At 39.9% G+C, this 20,176-nt stretch overlaps 1 protein-coding gene across 3 annotated transcripts in view; it reads right to left on the bottom strand.

Moving 5' to 3' along the window:
- The window catches only part of LNPK (lunapark, ER junction formation factor), an 81,768-nt gene that overhangs the window by 24,703 nt on the left and 36,889 nt on the right, over positions 1 to 20,176 (bottom strand). For 2 of the 3 annotated variants that reach the window (XM_032784533.2, XM_032784534.2), the window contains exons 7-9: positions 16,811 to 16,894; positions 16,678 to 16,729; positions 9,563 to 9,787 (exon numbers count right to left, since the gene is read on the bottom strand). In XM_032784533.2, the coding sequence (XP_032640424.1) occupies positions 9,563 to 9,787; positions 16,678 to 16,729; positions 16,811 to 16,894 (361 nt within the window). The remainder of the gene's footprint in view (positions 1 to 9,562; positions 9,788 to 16,677; positions 16,730 to 16,810; positions 16,895 to 20,176) is intronic. The other variant, XM_032784535.2, reaches the window with a different exon arrangement.

Here is a 20,176-nt window from a genome sequence, read left to right as displayed (position 1 = left end):
TATTAGCCTTAATTCCAGTGTTGGTTCAGCCTGACTATTCACAACCTTTTGTGTTGGAATTAGCTGCTACAGAAATAGCACTGGCAGTAGCCCTGCGTCAGCATAGGAATTCAAAGCTCAGACCAGCTGCCTACGCATTGAGATACTAGCTCCTACAGAACAGAAATACACCTGGTATGAAAGACATATGTTAGCTACATTTGGGCTGATAAGCATTTTACTTATAGTGTGGGACCATCATCTTTAATTATCAATATACACCCCAGTACAATTCTTGTTATTTGCCCAAGCATTAATGGAAACCCCGAAGAGGGCTAATCAGTCACAATAATGAGGAAGCTGAAAATCACACTATAGCTATAAGTAATGTGAAATGCAATGGGTACATATATATTAATAGATGCTTGACAAGCTTTAAAAGATATCCACAAAGGGAAAATGCATAGCCTCATTACCAAAAAAAATCTGCTGGACTGGTATAGGAATGAAACAACTAGTCACAGAGGTTAATATCCTCTGGAATCTAGCTGTGGTAACGTCGCATCCTAATTATAATACTATACAAAAGGCTATTTTTTTTTTTAAGTCTTTCCCCCCCACTTTCACTGCCAATAAAGCATCTTCAAAGACTCCAGTTTTAAAGAACACGTCCAGCCATGTACCTCACATACTGGAAGACACATGGATGGTGGCAAGTACCTCTTCTGGACTGCTGCACAGAGGTGCAAGTCGAATGGATCTGTTGATATGATGCCCTAGGGGCCATGCAACACAGCTGTGGTATAGATCATAATAATGAAACAGAAACCCAAGAAAGAAATCATCTCAACTGCCAGTACAGCTGAGTACCTAGAATGGACACAAAATGTGGGAAATAAAGACTACTGTGTGGTTATAAGCCAGTAAAAATACAATCATGGAGGGAAAGTGTGCCCATTTGATCAGCTCAATTGGTACTTTATTCTTAAAATTCAAAACTATAATTGGATCAGCCTAAATTATACCTATACTCAAATTTGTTGAGCCAGTAATAGTAAAAAGTCAACTAAGCTTTAGCACTAAGGCTATGCAATTACTTCCTAACTTTAAAATACCTACTGTAAAATTAAATCTGTACTCAAAAGTCTTTATTAAAACAACATACAAACCATAGAATTCACATGCAAGAACAATTAAATACAATAGATAATTAGATAGTTTGTTACAGCCAGTTACTGGGACCAAATGAATACAATTGGGAACATCCAGATATGGCATTTAGTTTTAAGATAGTATTATGGATACAAGTGTTGATAATTGTAGTAATGCTTATAATGTGTTAAAGATAAAGTGGATTTGTGGCTCAGTTTCCCACTTGAAGCCCCAACAAAAATCAGTTAATCTGTTGAAAGCGATAAAAATGAAAAAGTTATGTTTTCTACCATCTTCAGTTGGTTTGAAGACTCTATCCCATCCTTATGGATGATGACCAGTTATACTGTCTTTATCACTTCCTCGCTGGACTACTGCAATGCAATATACTTGGACAAGATGCCATCAATGCTTAGGAAACTCAATGTATAGACTGTTGAACCATGTTACCTAAGCAACATGGGTTATGATGAGCACATCCAACCTGCTCTCTGCTCTGACACTGGTTTCCCCACAGACTATCCAATCAAGTTCAAGGTCTTGGTCCTCATCTTCAAAGTTGCTTAATGGCCTATGCCCAGAATATTGAAGAGACTGCCTAACACACAGAAGGAAGTGCTCTCGCAACTACTTTGCTCCTCAGGCACAAAAGAACTTACTACCCTTTAGTATTACTACTTTTAAGAGTAAAGCTCGCCTGTGCAGGAGATAAAGCCTTCTTGGGAGGACAGTCCCAGACCGTGGAATAAACTCCCACAGGACCTAGCTACCACCACAAACTTGAGCATCTACCACTTTAAGTGAAATGTACCTTTGCCTTACTTAACAAAACAAAGCAGCATGTATTCATTTATAAGTATACAATACTAAACTGTACAAGTTTTCACCCTGGGGGGAGAAGGTGAGAGAAAAAGTTAACCACACATGACAGATGTTCATGAGATTGCTCAATGCACTACTGCAAAAAACTCAGATACTACAGTGATGAGGGCTGTATAAGAACCTAAACAGAACACAATATGTGGAACAATCATATTAATTACAAGTTGTGTCAAGACAGAAAAGCACTATAATTATACACACTAAGGAGGGCAACCCAAAAAAGACAGTTACCTCTTTTTTTGGAACTAGTGTTCTTTGAGATATGTCGCTCATGTCCATTCCATAGTAGGTGTTGTGCTCACCATATGCACCAGTGCTGGAAGTTTTTCCCTCAGCGGTATCCACAGGGGATCAGCTATGGCACCCTCTTGAGTGGCGCATGTATGCCATGGTATAAGGGGCGCTGCCGGCTCCCCCCACCCTCAGTTCCATTTTGCTGGAAACTCCAACAGTGGGGAAGGAGGACAGGTCATGGAATAGACATGAGAAACATCTCGAAGAACACTAGTTACGGAAAAGGTAACTGTCTTTTCTTCTTCAAGTGCTTGCTCATGTCCATTCCACTGTAGGTGACTCTCAAGCAGTACCACCAGAGGCGGGTAGGAGTTCATGGACATGTCGATTGCAACACAGCTCTGCCAAATCCAGTGTCATCTCTGGCCTACTGAGTGATGGCATAACGTGTTGTAAATATATGCACTGAAGACCATATGTCCACAGATGTCCTGGATGGGGATATGCACTAGGAAGACTGCTGAGGATGCTTGAGCTCTGGTCGAGTGGGCCTTCAATATAGGTGGCAGTTCAGCCTGTGCTAACTCATAACATAACCAGACACAGGGGGTGATCCAGTTCGAAATCCTCTGCAAGGACACTGGAACGCCTTTCATCCTGTCCACTGTCCCAGTGAAGAGTTGGGTTGACATTTGGAAGGGCTTGGTGCGCTCCAGGTAGAATGCTAGGGCGTGCCAGACATCCAAAGTATGCACCTGCCTCTCCTCTGAGGCGGAGTGCGGCTTTGGATAGAGAACCAGGAGATATCCTGGTTAACACAGAAGTGGCAGCATCTTAGGCAGGAATGCAGGATGGGGCAACAGCTGGACCTTGTCTTTGTAGAAAACTGTATAAGGAGGTCAGGAAGTAAAGGCTTTAAATTTCAGATACTTGTCTCGCCAAGTTAATGGCTACAAGAAAGGCAACCTTCCATGACAGGTGTGACATGGAACAAGAGGCCAGGGGCTCTAAGGGAGGTCCTGGAGCCTCAAGAGGACAAAGTTGAGGTCCCACTGTGGAACTGGATCCCAGACCGGTGAGAAGAGTTGCTCTAGGCCTTTTTGGAACTGGATGGCCATGTCCTGTGAGAACACCAATTTTCCCTGGTGTGGAAGGCCGATATGGCTGCCAATTGCATCTTGATAAAGGAAAAAGCAGGGCCTTGATGCTTAAGGTACAGCAGGTAATCCAGGATAGACTGCAAAGGACCTTGGTGGGGAGATGCCACATAGGAGAATCGCTTCCGCTTTGTTAGGTAAGTCGCTCTGGTGGAGGACTTTCTGCTTTCCAAGAGGACTTGCTGTACGTGGCTGGAGCAGGCCCTCTCCTCCATGTTCAACCATGCTGCAACCAAGCCATGAGATGAAGGAAGTGAAGGTTCAGGTGCAGTAGTTGCCCATGGTCTTGTGAGAGGAGATCTGGGCAGCGGCCATAGAGGGGCCACTGCCAGATCCATGGGCTTGCTGAACCAGAGTTGGCAAGGCCACGCTGGAGACATCATGATGACCCGTGCTTTGTTTTGACTTTTGCTAGGATCTTACTGATAAGTGGAATCAACAGGAATGCGTACATCAGATCCCCCTCCCACAACAGAAGGCAGGCATTGGAGACTTAGGGCTGGTCTACACTGGCGGAAGGAGGTGGGGTTCGAACTAAGATATGCAACTTCAGCTACACTATTTGAGTAGCTGAAGTCTAAGTATCTTAGTTCGACTTACCTGGTCATCCCCATGGCAGCGAGTCGACTGCGGCAGCGCCCACGTCGACTGCGCTTACTCCTCCTGCCATGGTGGAGGACAGGTGTCGATTAGCGGATTGATTTATCACATCCAGACGAGACGTGATAAATTAATCCCCGATACATCGAACACTACCCGCCAATCTGGTAGTATAGATGTACCCAGAGTCCATGCCTAGGCCCTGAAAGGACTCAGACTTTAAGGTCAGAAGGGACCATTATGATCACCTAGTCTGACGTCCTGCACAATGCAGGCCACAGAATCTCACCTACTCATTCCTGTAACAAACCCCTAACCTATGTCTGAGTTACTGAAGTCCTCAAATTGTGGTTTGAAGACCTCAAGCTGCAGAGAATCGTCCAGCAAGTGACCCATGCCCCATGCTGCAGAGGAAGGCGAAAAACCTCCAGGGCCTCTCCCAATCTGCCCTGGAGGAAAATTCCTTCCAGACCTCAAATATGGCGATCAGTTAAACCCTGAGCATGCGGGCAAGACTCACCAGTCAGCACCCAGGAAAGAATTCTCTGTAGTAACTCAGATCCCACCCCATCTAACATCCCATCACAGACCACTGGGCATACTTAGCTGATAATCGAAGATCATTGCCAAATTAATTGCCAAACTAGGCTATCCCATCATACCATCCTCTCCATGAACTTATTAAGCTAGTCTTAAAGCTAGATATGTCTTTGCCCTACTACTCCCTTGGAAGGCTGTTCCAGAATTCATCTCTAATGGTTAGAAACCTTGGTCTAATTTTAAGTCATAACTTCCTAGTGTTCAGTTTATATCATCTTGTTCTTGTGCCACATTGGTACTAAGCTTAGATAATTCCTCTCCTTCCCTAATATTAATCCCTCTGATATATTTATAAAGAGCAATCATATCCCTCCTCAACCTTCTTTTGGTTAGGCTAAACAAGCCAAGCTCTTCGAGTCTCCTTTCATAAGACAGGTTTCCCATTTCTCGGATCATCCTAGTAGCCCTTCTCTGTACCTGTTCCAGTCTGAATTCATCCTTCTTAAACATGGGAGACCAGAACTACACACTGTATTCCAGATGAGGTCTCACCACTGCCTTGTATAACAGTACTAACACCTTCTTATTTTTACTGGAAATACCTTGTCTGATGCATCCTAAAATTGCATTAGCTTTTTTAACAGCCATATCACATTGGCAGCTCATAGTCATCTGTGATCAAGCAATACTCCGAGGTCCTTCTCCTCCTCTGTTACTTCCAACTGATGTGTCTCAAATGTATAACTAAAATTCTTGTTATTACTCCCTAAATGCATGACCTTGCACTTTTCACTATTAAATTTCATCCTATTACTATTACTCCAGTTTACAAGGTTATCCAGGAGCAGTACTATTGGCACTTCCTGTTCTGTCTGGTGGCAAACAGGTCCATTCGGGACGTTCCCCACTATTGGAAGAGCACTTGGGTGATCTCTGGATGGAGGGACCACTTGTAGGGAGAGAAGAACCACCAGCTGAGATGATCTGCCAGCTCATTCCTGATGCTGGGGAGGTGCGACACCTAAGGTGGATGCTGTACTGGATACACAATCAGAGCACTTCCTGGCAAAGAGCTGATGAGCGGGCTCCCCCTTGCCTGTTGATGTAGATCATCGAAGCTGTGTTGTCCGTGAGTATCCGTACCACTCGACCGGAAAGATGGGGCAGGAAGACTCCACAGGCTAGGCAGACTGTTCTGAGTTCCCTGATGTTTATGTGCAACATCAGTTCCTCTGGGGACCATGTCCCTTGAGTTCGCAATATGCCGAGATGCGCTCCCAAGCCAAGGTCAGAAGCATCCAATATCAAAGATATCAAGGGTCAAACAGAGCTCCTGCCAGCACCACCCTGGGGTCATTCCACCACTGCAGGGAGGCTAGTGACAACCTTGTCCAGATGGTCTCTGGACGGGGCATAGACTATGGTCAGTTACTGCTGAAGGGATCACAGACTAAGCCTCGCATGACAGACAACACAAGTACATGCTGTCATGTCCTTAAGTACCAGGGACCAGCTCTTCTTTGGGTGCTTGCAGTGTTCTTAGGCACTGGTGAAGACAATAGGTGCCAGGGAGCTCTTGTAGATGAAGGGAGTGCACTGCACCGAGGCTGAGGTGAGTGTGGTCCTTTTGGGTGAGGTGAGCGTGGTCCTTTTGGGTCCAGGGCATAGAGTCCTTACAAATTTGGCATGGGTCTTTCCTATGCGCTTCCCCTAAGCACTTGAAACATCTCGAGTGAGAGTCACTCAAAGGCATAGACTTGTTGCAATCAGCACAAGATTCAACCTCCAGCAACTGGGTCATGCCTCGGCACTGGGACTAAGGACAGCTTCACTGTATAAAAGCGGGGTTGTCCAAACCAGTGGTTCTCAACCTTTCCAGTCTACTGTACCCCTTTCCAGGAGTCTAATTGATTGTGTACCCCAAGTTTACCTCATTTAAAAACTGCTTGCTTACAAAATCAAACATAAAAATACAGAAGTATCACAGCATACTATTACTGAAAAATTGCTTACTTTATAATTTTACCATATAATTAGATAATACGTCGATTGGCATATAAATATTTTACTTACATTTCAGTGTATAGTATACAGAGCAGTGTAAACAACTCATTATCTGTATGAAATTTTAGTTTGCACTGACTTCACTAGTGCTTTTTATGTAGACTGTTGTAAAACTTGGCAAATATCTAAACTATCTATCTAAAACTACTTAAATTATCTAAACTAAGAAACAAACTATTTACATAAATTTCGAGTAAAACCACTAAGGGATGAGATTAGGATGACCAGACAGCAAGTGTGAAAAATCCGGACACGGGTGGGAGATAATAGGAGCCTATATAAGAAAAAGACTCAAAAATCGGGACTGTCTGATCTGGTCACCCTAGATGAGATTGCCTAAGCAACAAGAGGTTCCAGCAACCACCACGGGCAGTAAGAAGGAACTGAAGAAGGGCAGGGTTGGTGGGGCCTTATGCCACCACCCAGCTCTAAAGACAGCACTTTAATATAGTGTTAAATATAAAAAATATGTTTTTAATTTATAAGGAGGAGTCACACTCAGAAGCTTGCTGTGTAAAACGGGTCACCAGTACAAAAAGTTTGAGAACCACTGTTTTAAGGTCACTGAGACAAAACACTGCCAATTAAAAAGGAGTAGGCACAGCTGAATATAAAGGTTTAGAACACTCTGACAGCATACTATAGTCTGGAAGAAAAGAAACTGAACACCTAAAATAGTCTAGTAATACTTTAGACGGAGGACTGAATTTAAGTATTATAAGACTCTCCATAACATTTTATATTGCAAGCACATTTACTTGCTATATGTTAATAGTAAATGCAGAGAAGTACATAAAGAAATCTAGAGATATTAAATATGAGAACGTGCTCCACAAGAGTATCTTTAATCACTTGCATGCTAATAACTCTCAAACCATGCATCTTAGTCTTCATGCTGTTATGGACAACAGTAATTAATATAAACATCAAAAGCAACCATTGTAAGAAGACTGGTCATTTTTGCAAAGCTTGGCAAACTCTCAACTACCTGCTGGTTATTAATTTTCAAACATACGGGAACTCTGTTGTGGTTCATGTTAAATTGATTCTCTTCTACAAAATACAGTAATAAAAATGAATGAATATTCTTACTTTAGAGATAATTAAGCTCATTCATATTTGTTGCAAGTGATGCATAAACTTAGGTGGAAAGATATTTACTCTGATATTGAATTTAGTTTAGACTAAAATGTTGTGGCTGAGAGTGTACATGCACAAAAGTCAGGAAATCCAAAGATATGTCTTTCACAGTAACCATGACATAGTGTTTGTAATTTCTGTATATAAGAAACAAGTGAATCATCATATTATATACATATACACACATACATATTCAACAGAAACTACATATATGCAAAGGAAACATGTAAGTTACTAAAGGAAACAATTTGGTTTGTGCATGTAAAATATTAGCCACAAAACTTGCATTAATAGTTTCTTTTTACTTAAAAGACCTAGCAACTATGCATTGCAATACACCCATTAAATACCGATTTCACTGTTCTATACTTAGAAGCTCAAATTCAAATAAACACAATTTAGTTCAATGTGCCTACATCTTAATATTGCTAAGAAAAATTACATACAGTTAGATAATTAAATATGAGCAAACATTTAACCAATTATTTCAGCAATCCAACAAGGAGCATATGCTTTAGGTACATGCCAAGTCTGAACTTGTTAAACACTGCCATTAAGTAGAGCTGTCTCACTGCAATACATTTACTGGTGGGAAAACTTCACTTTGGTAACCTAAGAAGCTTATCAGGATTTACTAAAAACTTTCCCCAACACCTCAGTTTTAGACTCAGAACCAACATTGGAAGTTTCACCATAAAGGTCATTTTCAAGTAGTTAATTGTTCGAGAACAGGGCATTACAATTAAAGTGCCTTCTCTAAACATTCTACAGATTTTGCTACTATCATAGGTCAGCATGAATTAACTTGATATGGTGAGAAGTTTAAATCCTGCTCCATTTAAAATCTTAACCCACTAAGTTGTTTTAAAGTATAGTAAAAATCCATTTCAAAATTAAATTCCTCAAGTTTCTCCTGAGAGAGAGAGAGAGAGAGAGAGATCATCAATGTACTGATATATTTTATTACCTAATGTAAGCCAAAAACTTAAAATAATAACTATAAACCTTAAAACTCAGGGGACATAAGTCACAGCTAAAAAAAACTTCTTGGCAACAGTATAAAGAGAACAAAAAACTACTCCACAGAATATGGATTAAATTGCAAAGAATGATACCAAGTATTTTTCACGGAGAATTTCCATTCTGAGTTTTGACCCAGAACTAAGCTGAAAAAAGCATCTGCAAAGCAGGAGGCCCATTCAGAAGTGAACAGTTTGAAGTATCTTGTGTAACTCACTATTTTTTAAACATCACAACTATTGCTAAACCCTCTTTTATTGGACTACAGTACAAAATTAACATGCCATTTTTAGAAAAATCCATCTATCAGAAAAGATTTTTTAGGGTACGCAGTATTTTACACTATAACTCATGATGCATCACATCCCTGCTAGAACAAAAATTTAAATAAATGTCAAGATGCATAATAAAATATGTGCAGAGTTTAGTGAGAAACGAATATATACTGAAAGCGTTTTCCTTTTTACCTGATTTATATAAAATCTAGAGCTTTCCTAAACCATGAACATAAAAAGGTATGTTATACTGTTGACTACAGAATACTGCAAAGTTTTATTGCCATTTAAACAAAGAAGCCATAACAGTTAAATGAGCTCAGGCAATAGGTTTCAGTATCACAAGGTGCCAGCTGTAAAGAGTTATGGCTAATTGAATATGGAACTCCTGCTTAATCAGATAACTGCTCTGCTATTTCCAAATGAAATGCCATTTCCATACTGTCTGAAAATGGCCTGTTTTATTGGTAACCAGAGAAAACAACATAAACTGTAAATAACATTAAGTGCTCTGTTTACCCATTCCAGGCACTGAAGTAGCAGGGGATCCAGGACGTCTTGGTAACACATTTGACTGCAAGGCTGGTGCAACGGTTCTTTCTGGAGGTCCACCAGGAGCTGAAGCGTCCCTTTGCAGACCAGGAGATGCTGCTAGTGGACCTGGAGCTTTGGGAGATCCCTGTTTAGGGCTTACTGGGGCAGCTGCAGAGATATTTCTTTGAGCTGGGGTCCGCTGACGAATTTCTGATAGGAACATGTACACACTGAATTTAATATTCGATACCATATTACAAGTAACAAAAGCACAAAGTATTACTATTCTAATCAGTAAGAGAAGTAGTAAGCAGGAAGTCAAATACCTGTATACAAGACTACACTACAAAGACCAAACATACTCTGATTAAGCATGGTCTTCAGTATAAGCAGTTTGATCAAAGACACAATCCTATATTTTAATACTAGCATTTGATTAACAACTGGTATATACTCAGAACAAAGTGTCTCGAAAAGTGCACTAATAGATAATTGCTTAGTACACATATCTTAGTGTACAAAATGAGACATTAGTTGCTAGAATTAACTTGCTATACTCAAACAGAAAATCTGAACACGCTAACTGATCACTAATTTACCCTACAGTTTAAATGTTTCCAAATATTGTTTCAAATTCTATGGAAGACTAAGTCATTTTGCCTACAACTGGTAAAGTATTCAGTCTGAATTCCCCAACAGTATTGGTAGTACACACACAATTTTCCAAATTAGAAAATCTAATGGTCCCTTCTTGTCTTAATCTATAATTTCAGTTTGCGCAGTTTCATCCACCCTACTCTATCACCCTATTTTTTTTGAGTGTGTGCTTGATTTGTTATTGCAGGAACAATGCATTGAGGGGGAATGATGTACTATATAGTGCTTCCCTCCTGCCTTTTTAAGAAAGAGAAAAGCATGTTCAGACTGAATTATAGGCTGGTCATCAATATGGCAAACAATTTAAGGGGACCTCTTCAGTCCTCCTCACTCAGAAAGAACTCCCATTTACACCAATAGGAATTTTGTTTGAATAATGCATTGGGCCTTGGGCAGTTACAACTATTTATGGCAGAACTGAATAGCCGCTGACTTAGCCATCCAGAAATTTGTTAACCAAACAGCTTTAACAATGAAATAGCATTTTCCTAATTACCACTGGCACAATCATCTTCAGGCATCAGTGCCTGTCTCAAATATCTGTGAAATAATGTACAACACTTGGAAATCCACCCTAAACACCAGGACAAACTCTTTCACTCCATCCTTCCCCACAACAATTTCAGATTATCCATGGGCAGTAGGACAGCTCGCCGGTACGCCAATTTCTTCCTGGGCCACCTCAAGGAAGAATTACTGGAAAAATGTGCCATGAAACCAACGATATACCTGACATACATTGAAAACATCTCCACATGCCTTTCCCAACACGTGATGTATCTCATTCAGTGCATCAAATGCCCCCAACAAAAACAATTTGGGTGAAACCAGACATTCACTATGCTCTCAAATGAACTCTCACAAAAAAAGGATAAATGACAAAAATACTCCATCACCTGTGGGTGAACACTTTTCACAAAGCCATCACTCCCATGTCTGACCTCTAAGTCCTCATCCTCAAAGCAACCTGCACAACACCTCCAAAGATGATTCTTGAGAACTTAAATTCTTAACTCTGCTAGTCACTATAAAACAGTGTACACATAGGCTCAGACAACAGCTGTCAGCCTCCAGTGCTGGCCAAAGGTTAACTGAACTCTGTTCACTCTCACTGGGTGGTATAGGGGCTTACTGCTCTAGAAAGTATTGATCATTTTTATTATAAGTTAGTGCAATTAAATTAATTTTAACCATGTTTTACATTCAAGTGCTTCTTCACCTTGTTACACAATTTTTACAGAAAAGGGCAGGTCTAGATCAAGAGGTAACAGTGTCCCTGCTGCACATACTGTATGGCAAGATCTCATTCTCCTCTACAGAGTGGAGACAAAAAAAGTCAGAGACTAAATGGAGAACAGATATTAGAAAAGACAGCTGTGATAAAACATTTACCAGGGATCAATCAGCTTCTCCCACCAAGCTCTCCACCTTCCCATCCCTTCTACATCTCCTTTATAAAATCCTAAATGAAATACACAAGTATCATATTTCAGCCTTCTCCCATCTCTCTATCCCATTCTTTTAGTGCAGTGGTCCCCAACCTTTTCATCTGGCGGGCGCCAGATGAAGGACCGTGGTGGCGGTCAAGCATCCACCGAAATGCCACCAAATTTCTGCGGCATTTTGGTGGCGACGCCTCTCAATGACATCACTTGTCGGTGGTGTCGCTGCCGAATTTCAGTGGCGACGCTGAAATGTCGCCGAATTTCTGCAGCATTTCGGCAGATGCTCGACTGCTGGCCAGGACACAGGCGCATTTAGATGCCCCCGTGGGCGCAATGGCCCCCATGGGCACTGCGTTGCGGACCCATTTTAGTCTTTCCCTGATAGTGACCTCTTGTGTTGCTTCTACATTCCTCCTTAGTCCAAATCTTTTTTTTTTTTTTAAATTATCTTTACCATCCTCCACTATACAGTCCTTCATCCCTCGCCACAGATAATACTTTTTTTCACCATATATGCAGAGCAAGGTCAGTGGGGCCCTTATTGTCAGGACTGCATTCTGCTTTGTGCTGTCCCAGGGGTTTAGGGCTCAATCTATCAACCTCCAAAGGTTTTGCAGAATAGAAGCAAGAAGGGAAAAGAGGGAAAAGTACTGATAGCTGGGGATACAGAAGACAGTAAAAGCATCTGGGATAGAGAGACTGTCAAACAATGCATAAGGTGTGCAGGAGGAGAATTCTTTTGCTAAAGCAGTTTCGCTGCTCTTGTGCTGGTATGCAGGCTTAGGGAGGACAAAGGGGCTGTTCAGACTGCAGACAAAGCCATCAGAAAGGGCATGAAAAAGACAGAACGACAAAATAAAAAAAATACTATTTTCAGAGGGGTATGTGTGTGTATAGGAGGACCGCTTTCATCAGCTGCACTTCAGTCAGCAAGAACAGGGTAGACAATACTTATATGCCTATCCTAGACCAATCACCACTTCTCTGCTAAACCTCTGAATCTTCTATTCCTGAAGTACATGCCATAGGCAATTTTTGCTGCAAAGTTTCACAAATGTTTGTTGATTTCAGTGAAAACTATTCCTCTGGGAGAAGAGAATATTTTAGTAGTTATAGTATTTAAGTCACATTCACCTTAGAAGATCATGAAGTAATTTAATGCTTGGGAAAAAAGCAGGAGTCCCCCTTGTCCAGCAAACAGATATACCTCCGACGGTGCCAGTACAAACTCTCTCACATGTCTAATCTGCTTCAACTTTCTAGAAATACAAATGTTTCACAAGCCATTCAATTCTGGGTGCGCTGAGATTTAAAACTAACAGAAGGACACACTTCCATTATGAATACTCCTAGGCTCACAAGCTCAATAGCTATCAAATTGGTAGGCCTAAATTCTAGCAATCTGGAATTACGTCATGTCTTTCAGGGGTATATTACTAATTCCCTAATGTTGGGTTTTAGGTTTATTCACCCTTCAAGGGGCTCATGCGAAAGACTGGTCTCAACAGAAGACCTAGTTATGGTTGGGAGTGGTCACCCCTTAGCGGTCGGTCTACAACTCCACTGGCAATCACGCAGATACACAGGAATGAGATTGATGAACTCTGACAGGAGAACTGCCTCTACCCCAGGAATAAGTATGATAACATGTTAAGCCTGTATGCCAGAAGGACCAGAATATTTCTGCTCAAGAGCCAGTGATATATCTGGTCAAGCACAAGTGTTTTCTGCTGAAGTTTTAGGGACAAAAAGGAAACTAGAGTCCTAATGAACAGTTCCAGCAAATAACTGGACGTGGGCAATTAAGGTGGAAACAGCACATGCTGGCATATAGTCTTGCCAGTAGTGAGACCTACACCCAAATATAGGGTAACTGCCAGAAGGAAGCAGAACTATAAGACAGATTGGATTCTATATACTCAACTAGTCTTATTTTGAAAATGGAATTTATCAGGGCTGAACTACATGAACACTTATTCAAATGCCAAATTTCTATTCATCCAGAAAAGTTCCACAATTTAATAGAATGATTGTGTCACCTGGACCCCATTTTTAATACGGAAGAGAGCTACAAAACTTTTTCCTTTATTTGAATATCTTGCAATTAATCAATTGAGTTTCTTCTGGGTATATGTGCAAACCAGTTATATGAAAACTAAATTCCACTTTGGGAATTATCTGTTTTAGGTCACAAAAAGACAGCCTTGGTTTAGTTTTTTAGTCTAGACCACTTAGGTCCAAATTCTGCAGTCACTCATGTTGAGTGGTACTCAGACAAGTAGGCAGGCCAATTCAGGGTGGATGTGGTCCATTCCCACTCTCTTGGTATTGAAACCTCCTCCTCTATTATTAGGAGTGGACCACATCTACCCTGACTGAACCGACCTTGTTAACACAGATTCTCAACTCCCTTCTTTTCATGTGTTAGTATATTTATGCCTGCATCTGTAATTTTCACTCCATGTATCTGAAGTGGAGGGTTTTACCCACGAAAGCTTATGCCCAAATAAATCTGTTAGTCTTTAAGGTGTCACCGGACTCCTCATTGTTTTTAATCCTACTGTTTAAGACTAGAACTATTTATTTAAAAAGCAACCAGCATTGCATTATTGCACACATTTAGACTAATTATTTTCTCCAGAGAAATGACAGCTATGTAATTGTGGATTCACTACATCTTTTAAGTAAACAGCTCTTCAGCTTTATAGATAGAAAATATTTGAACAGATGAAAATGTAAACTTTTTTAAATCTGTCATGAGTGCAACATTAAAGTTGAGACCAATCTGGCTACACTTTCATCATTACTTATCTTCTTCTTAAGGGGACAGAATTCACAAGTATTGACATTTAAATGATAATTGAGTTTTTAATATCTACTACACTTCTGATCAGTTTAAGTGAAGAGAAAACTTAATTAAGGTTTGCACATAATTTAAATACGCTGAATTAAATTACATTCGTGCAGACTTACATTTATCATATGGATCAATTTGAAATTGATATTTAGTTGCACCAATAGTGAATTATATACTGCACAAAAAAGTAGCAGATCTGGTTTTGACTCGGAGTTACTACCTAATTTGAATTGTAGTACGCAAGCCAAACTTGAGAAACTAACAATATTCTTCTTGATGGCCTGACTATAAGGTGAAACACATCTATTAAAGAAAATCAGAGATTAACAAATTTAACACTGGGCTGGTAGCAAATTAGTCCAATTTTCACACAGCACTTTGAGCAGCAATGCTTATAAAGAGGCTAGGATAGGTTTCCAGGCAGCTTCACTCTTCATCCAGCACTATTCAAATGCTCATCTGCTGATCTAACTCAAGAAAAAGAATGAGGACTAAAAGGATAAAAGATATGAGGTAGCTCAAACAGAAAATAGGGCTTGTGACAGGAATCACACTGAAATTCTATGAATGATGTTATTCAGAAGATCAGACTACATGATCATAATGGTCCCTTCTGGCGTTAGAATCTAGGACTCTATGATTAGGACAGATAAACATAGCACAGAAGAGAAGACAGACATCAGGAAACCAAAGGAGAAAGCTGTTTGTGAAAACGGCACACTGCAAAACTTGCTCATTGTCACTACAATGGCAAGCAAGGATGGGCTAGTAAAAAAAAAAAAATCATCATGATAATTTTGGAAGACTGAGCAAAAACAAAAGAAAAAGTGGATTTTATTCAACTGGATGGAGAATTATACAAACAGTTTTAGTGGCAAATTATCTATTTCAGGTTGTACAGATATCATAACCAGCATTCCAGAAGCTGTGACATGTGAGAAAGTGACTTGAAATAGCCATGCTGGTTTAAAATTAGGCTTCCTCAAGCTCTTTCCTTCTTCCCAAACTCAACAGATCACAAGCAAGTGTGGGAAAAGGATGAAAACTAAATAATGGTTTGACTATGACTTCCAACCAGACTCCCACAAAAGCAGTCAGGGCTACCATGCAACCACCAAAGATGTGGGAGCTTGGCAAGTCTTATATATGTGCTCAGCTGGAAACATGAATCTATTACTGAAAATCATATCTCTCTGATTCTATAATTACTTTTACTGAACACTAGACCTTGTGTATCCCCATTGAGTTGACTTGCTTTAAAAGCAAACTAGTCTGTAAAAAAAAAATATCTGGGCAATCTATCTTCAGTTATATTCATCCAACGACACATTTAGATTTGAAATAGTAGCATTATTGCATCATCATTGTAGCATTTCACGTTTACTTAACGTTATCAATTTTAACCAAGAGAATAACTTAAGTTTTCCAAAAAGACTAGTGTGTTTACAGCCCATATTTCTGAATTAGAGCCATTCCACTTGATGTGATAAATTTTACCCTCTCTTTTGGGGTGGGAGAATGCATGTTTCTCAGCATAAACCTTTTCCTTAATGATTTTTGATACATAATCGTTTTCTATTTCACTTGCATGAGTAGTAGTACAACCTTTAAATGGAAAGCTCTAAGACAGTTAAGAACAATCAGGTTTTAGTATTCCATAAAATATTCAGGTGATCTGTGCATTAGCTTTTCCCTCTAAAACATTACCCTGGGAGTGTTTTGACTAAGTAAAGAAAAATACAAATGAGTTGGTAGGAAATCCAAATCAGTCATTACACAAAAAACTCTGACCAAACTCTTGACTGCAAACTAGTATTGTGAGGGATTGTCACCCAGAAAAATCTCACATCTGAAGATACAGAAGATGCATTCTGGAGCCAGATTCACACTATATCAACATCAAGCAGCATTAAACATAACTGGCTGAAAAAGCATTAAATTCATTCATCCAATAACAGACCCACTACTAAATAAAGAGCAACTAATAGGCACAACCTATGCCAACTCCCTCCATACCCCCCAAAATTTAATCCTAGTTTACCACACAATTCCCATTAAAAAGAAGTCAGACTCCTCTAGTGGAATTTGTTGCTATAAATACTGATCTTTCATAAACAGTAGCAATTTCACAGAGCTAGTACCTTGTCCAGGTCTTGGAGTTGCAGATGCTCCAGCAGATGGCAGTTCAACCTCCTGTCAATTATAGTAATATTAGAGAAGTGTAGCATCGAGAAAACATTTTATAATAAATTAGTATCGATACCAGATTCCTACCTTTGCCTTCTTAGACTCTGGATCAAACCTTTCAAGAATTAATTTAGCGGTCTTATAAGTTTCCTTTTCCATTACTTCTTCAAGCTAGAAATAAAGGTTTCACAGGTCAAGACAGACTTCTTTTAAAAAAAAGATTTCAAATGTTTATTTTTCTATTTACAAGCATCACACTAAAATTTGCAAAAGTGCAAAGCCTAGTCCAACCAAGCATTACTGTGCTCAGCCACTTTGATTAACTGCATTCAAATGAAACAAAATCTAATTTAAAAAAATTGTTTCTAACTTGTACTCAACTGCTTTATTGCAAGGAAACACCAAATATTGTTAATTGTTTACATATAATGAAGAGAATAATTACATGCACCAACTTCAATAATGGAATGTGCAAAAATCTATCAGCTATCATTATTGGAAGTTATTAGACATGACAAGCAAATGACAGGCAATTCCTCAGATTTATTTCCTCATAGCACTTAATGCTATTAATTTAAAGAAGGTCGTTAGCCAAGTGCTTTACAGAATAAAGTCTCTGTGCCAATTAACTGCTGTCAGCATCGATTTTAGATTATTTATTAGCAGAAGCAATTAGCTTGCTGCGAATGCTGTGAACACTCACTAACTGGGAGAACAGCCATGGAATTTGCTCAAGTGACTTTAAAGGCTAAACTCCATCTTTATAGTTATATTCAAACTGCTTCTCAGAAACAACTGAACATGTTAAGAATTTAAATAAAAATTTACTGAGTACTATGCATACTTTAGGGAGCATAATTAAAACACTTCATTATTACAGCATTTTATTTACAATGCACTCAAGTGACTTTATAGCTAATACATGGGCTTAATTAAAAAAGTAATCACTAGTAAAGTATCTTTTTAGCAGTTAATAGCCAACATCAGAAGAAGCTGAACTTTAGAACACAGATACGCATAGTTATGACAAATGGCTAATATGTACAGTGAATATAAAGTATTTTACAGAGTCTTAGATGGACCTTATTCCTCAGATATTCCGGTATCAAATAATATTTTGTTTAGAGTACTATAGTATAATATTATGTTTGGTTGCTGGTGTGAACAGTTGGTAATTTAAAAGGTCAGTGGCCACAAAATTAAGTTCTGTCAAACAGTCATTTATCGCTGCTAAGAAATAAATTTACTGAGACTTCAGGACCACTGGTTTGTAGAGGGTGGGATGGCTGCAATTTTCATTTCTCACCTGCAGATTAGTGATAATGGCTTACAACTATAATATGCTCTCTTATCCAGATAGATCCTAGAACATGTGTAAACAAAATTCACTTCATTCACAATGGAAATGCAGCATCTGTTTAACAGCTCACAGCAACACTCACAATGGTTTAAGACAGGAAATGAAATATTATCCAGATTGTACATTAAGCACAACTGAAACCACTAAATGATTAGGGAAGTAAAAAGCAATTCCCTAAACTGAAATTTGAGCAGGATATTGGGGTTAGCCTACCATCCTTGCAAAAGTGCAATGGAGCTTTAACATGAGGTCAGAAATAAGGATCTAGAATACACATCCCTCAATAATATTTCTAAGGAAAAGGGGAGGCCAGAAGGGAAATCTCAAAGTGGCTAAAAGATCTGGGAAAGGAAGCTTGGGAAGGAGCCATTTATGGTGATGTATCACTTTAGGAAGGTCAAATGAAGGAGTACCTTTGTCAACCTCTGGCTCCTCCAGCAACTCAGAAGCCCTGAAACTGCGCTAATTACTTGTTCCTGTTCATGCTACTGGACAGCCGTTAAAAGAGGGATGTCATGTTTTCATTGCTCTTTGGTAGCCACACAAGGGAAGAGGAAACTGAAGGCAAGTAGTCAGCACCACAAGAAGGCCTTTAGAAAAGTCTCTGTGCACCTCCATTTTCCTCCAGCAGATGACCCTAGGAGAGACGCCACAACTATTTCGGCTCTCTTGTAAAACTGACCCAGCCACGAGAGCTAGTACACACTAACACTATCCCATCACCAAAGGGAAGTAATATTCTCTCATTATGCCCCTCTGCTTTCCTTTGGGGAGCAACAGGGGTCGATCTGAAGGGTGGTGAAGAAACAGCACAGACTCTCCATGCAATCAAAGGGTTGTAGTAGTCTTCTTCACTCAGATCTCTTGCTGGGAGCACTGCCACTGCAGCTCTAGATTGCTGAAAAGACACTGGGAAAGGTGGATACCTTTCCAAGGACCTCCCTGCCTTCAGTTTACTGATCTCGACAGCCACAAAAATAGTATGTGAGCAATGAAAGCCTCTCTCTGAGCCTCCCCTTACCCCCCCAACATCAGCAGGGCACTGACAGGTAAGCAGCCTTGCTCCAAAGCATCGTAGTGGCTTATAGGTAGCATGAAATATCTGCCTAGTAAAGTTTTTACATGGTTCCAGTAGACTACAAACCTGGAAGTCCACTTTCAGTGCAAATCTGCAGTTAACAGAAGTCTGGATTAACAAGGCTCTATTGCAATCTTTTTATGGACCAAGAAGGATTCCTCATTCAAATGATCCGATGCTTTTTCCTTATAGCCGGTTAATGACAATCTGCCAGATAAAATAAATTCTATACCATTTTAAGATTAGACTCTCACCTAGTTATCCTGTGCACTGTGTCTGAAATGTATTGTCTGCAAAACTGCATTGCAAGTCCTCTAGGTATGAAGTGTAGTGCTAAATAGTGCAAAAATAAATGAAATATTGCAGAGGATCTTGCAAGAAGTCAATGAGAAGTAAATTTACATAAGGATATAAGGAAAATTTTGTTAGCGGACAAACCTAATAGCTTTTATTTCTTGATTTCTCTATACACATTCCATTACTAATTGACCCAGATCCTAGCAGGACCCAGCATCACGAAAGGCAGCTGCTCTTCATCTTCAAGAGCTCGTACATGTTCTCCACACCTCCCTTTCAATGTAACAAGACATCTTGGAGAACCTGCAATAGGTCACAGGTTCTATTTTCAACAATATGGCTATGACATCCACTTCATCTCCTTTTCTGTTAGGCGCAATCAATGGTGTCACCAAGGTGTCAGTGTCCGCCAAAGATTAGCACATGGACAGACTGCAACTAACTCAAACTGGCCCATGCAAGAATGAAGCAATGGGTGAAGTGAAGCACTTCATAGAGCTAACCAAGACATTGAGCTCTCTCCCCTAGGGCATTTCACCTTTCATTCATCAAGGTAGTAGAGTCAGGTTCCTCTTCATCATCCACATGGCAACTCATTGGTGAGAAATTCCATTCACCACCAGCTTTTCCTTTCTTATAAGAATTAAGACAAAGATATACTTCACATATGGTTCAGCAGTCTGTGGCAATTTCTCACTGTTGTAAGTGGATGGACTCT

This window comes from Chelonoidis abingdonii, chromosome 10, assembly GCF_003597395.2.
Source record: "Chelonoidis abingdonii isolate Lonesome George chromosome 10, CheloAbing_2.0, whole genome shotgun sequence".
In the NCBI taxonomy this organism is placed as follows: domain Eukaryota; kingdom Metazoa; phylum Chordata; order Testudines; family Testudinidae; genus Chelonoidis; species Chelonoidis abingdonii.
Note: the sequence above shows the minus strand (reverse complement) of the source record. Positions and strands in the feature narration are given on the sequence as shown.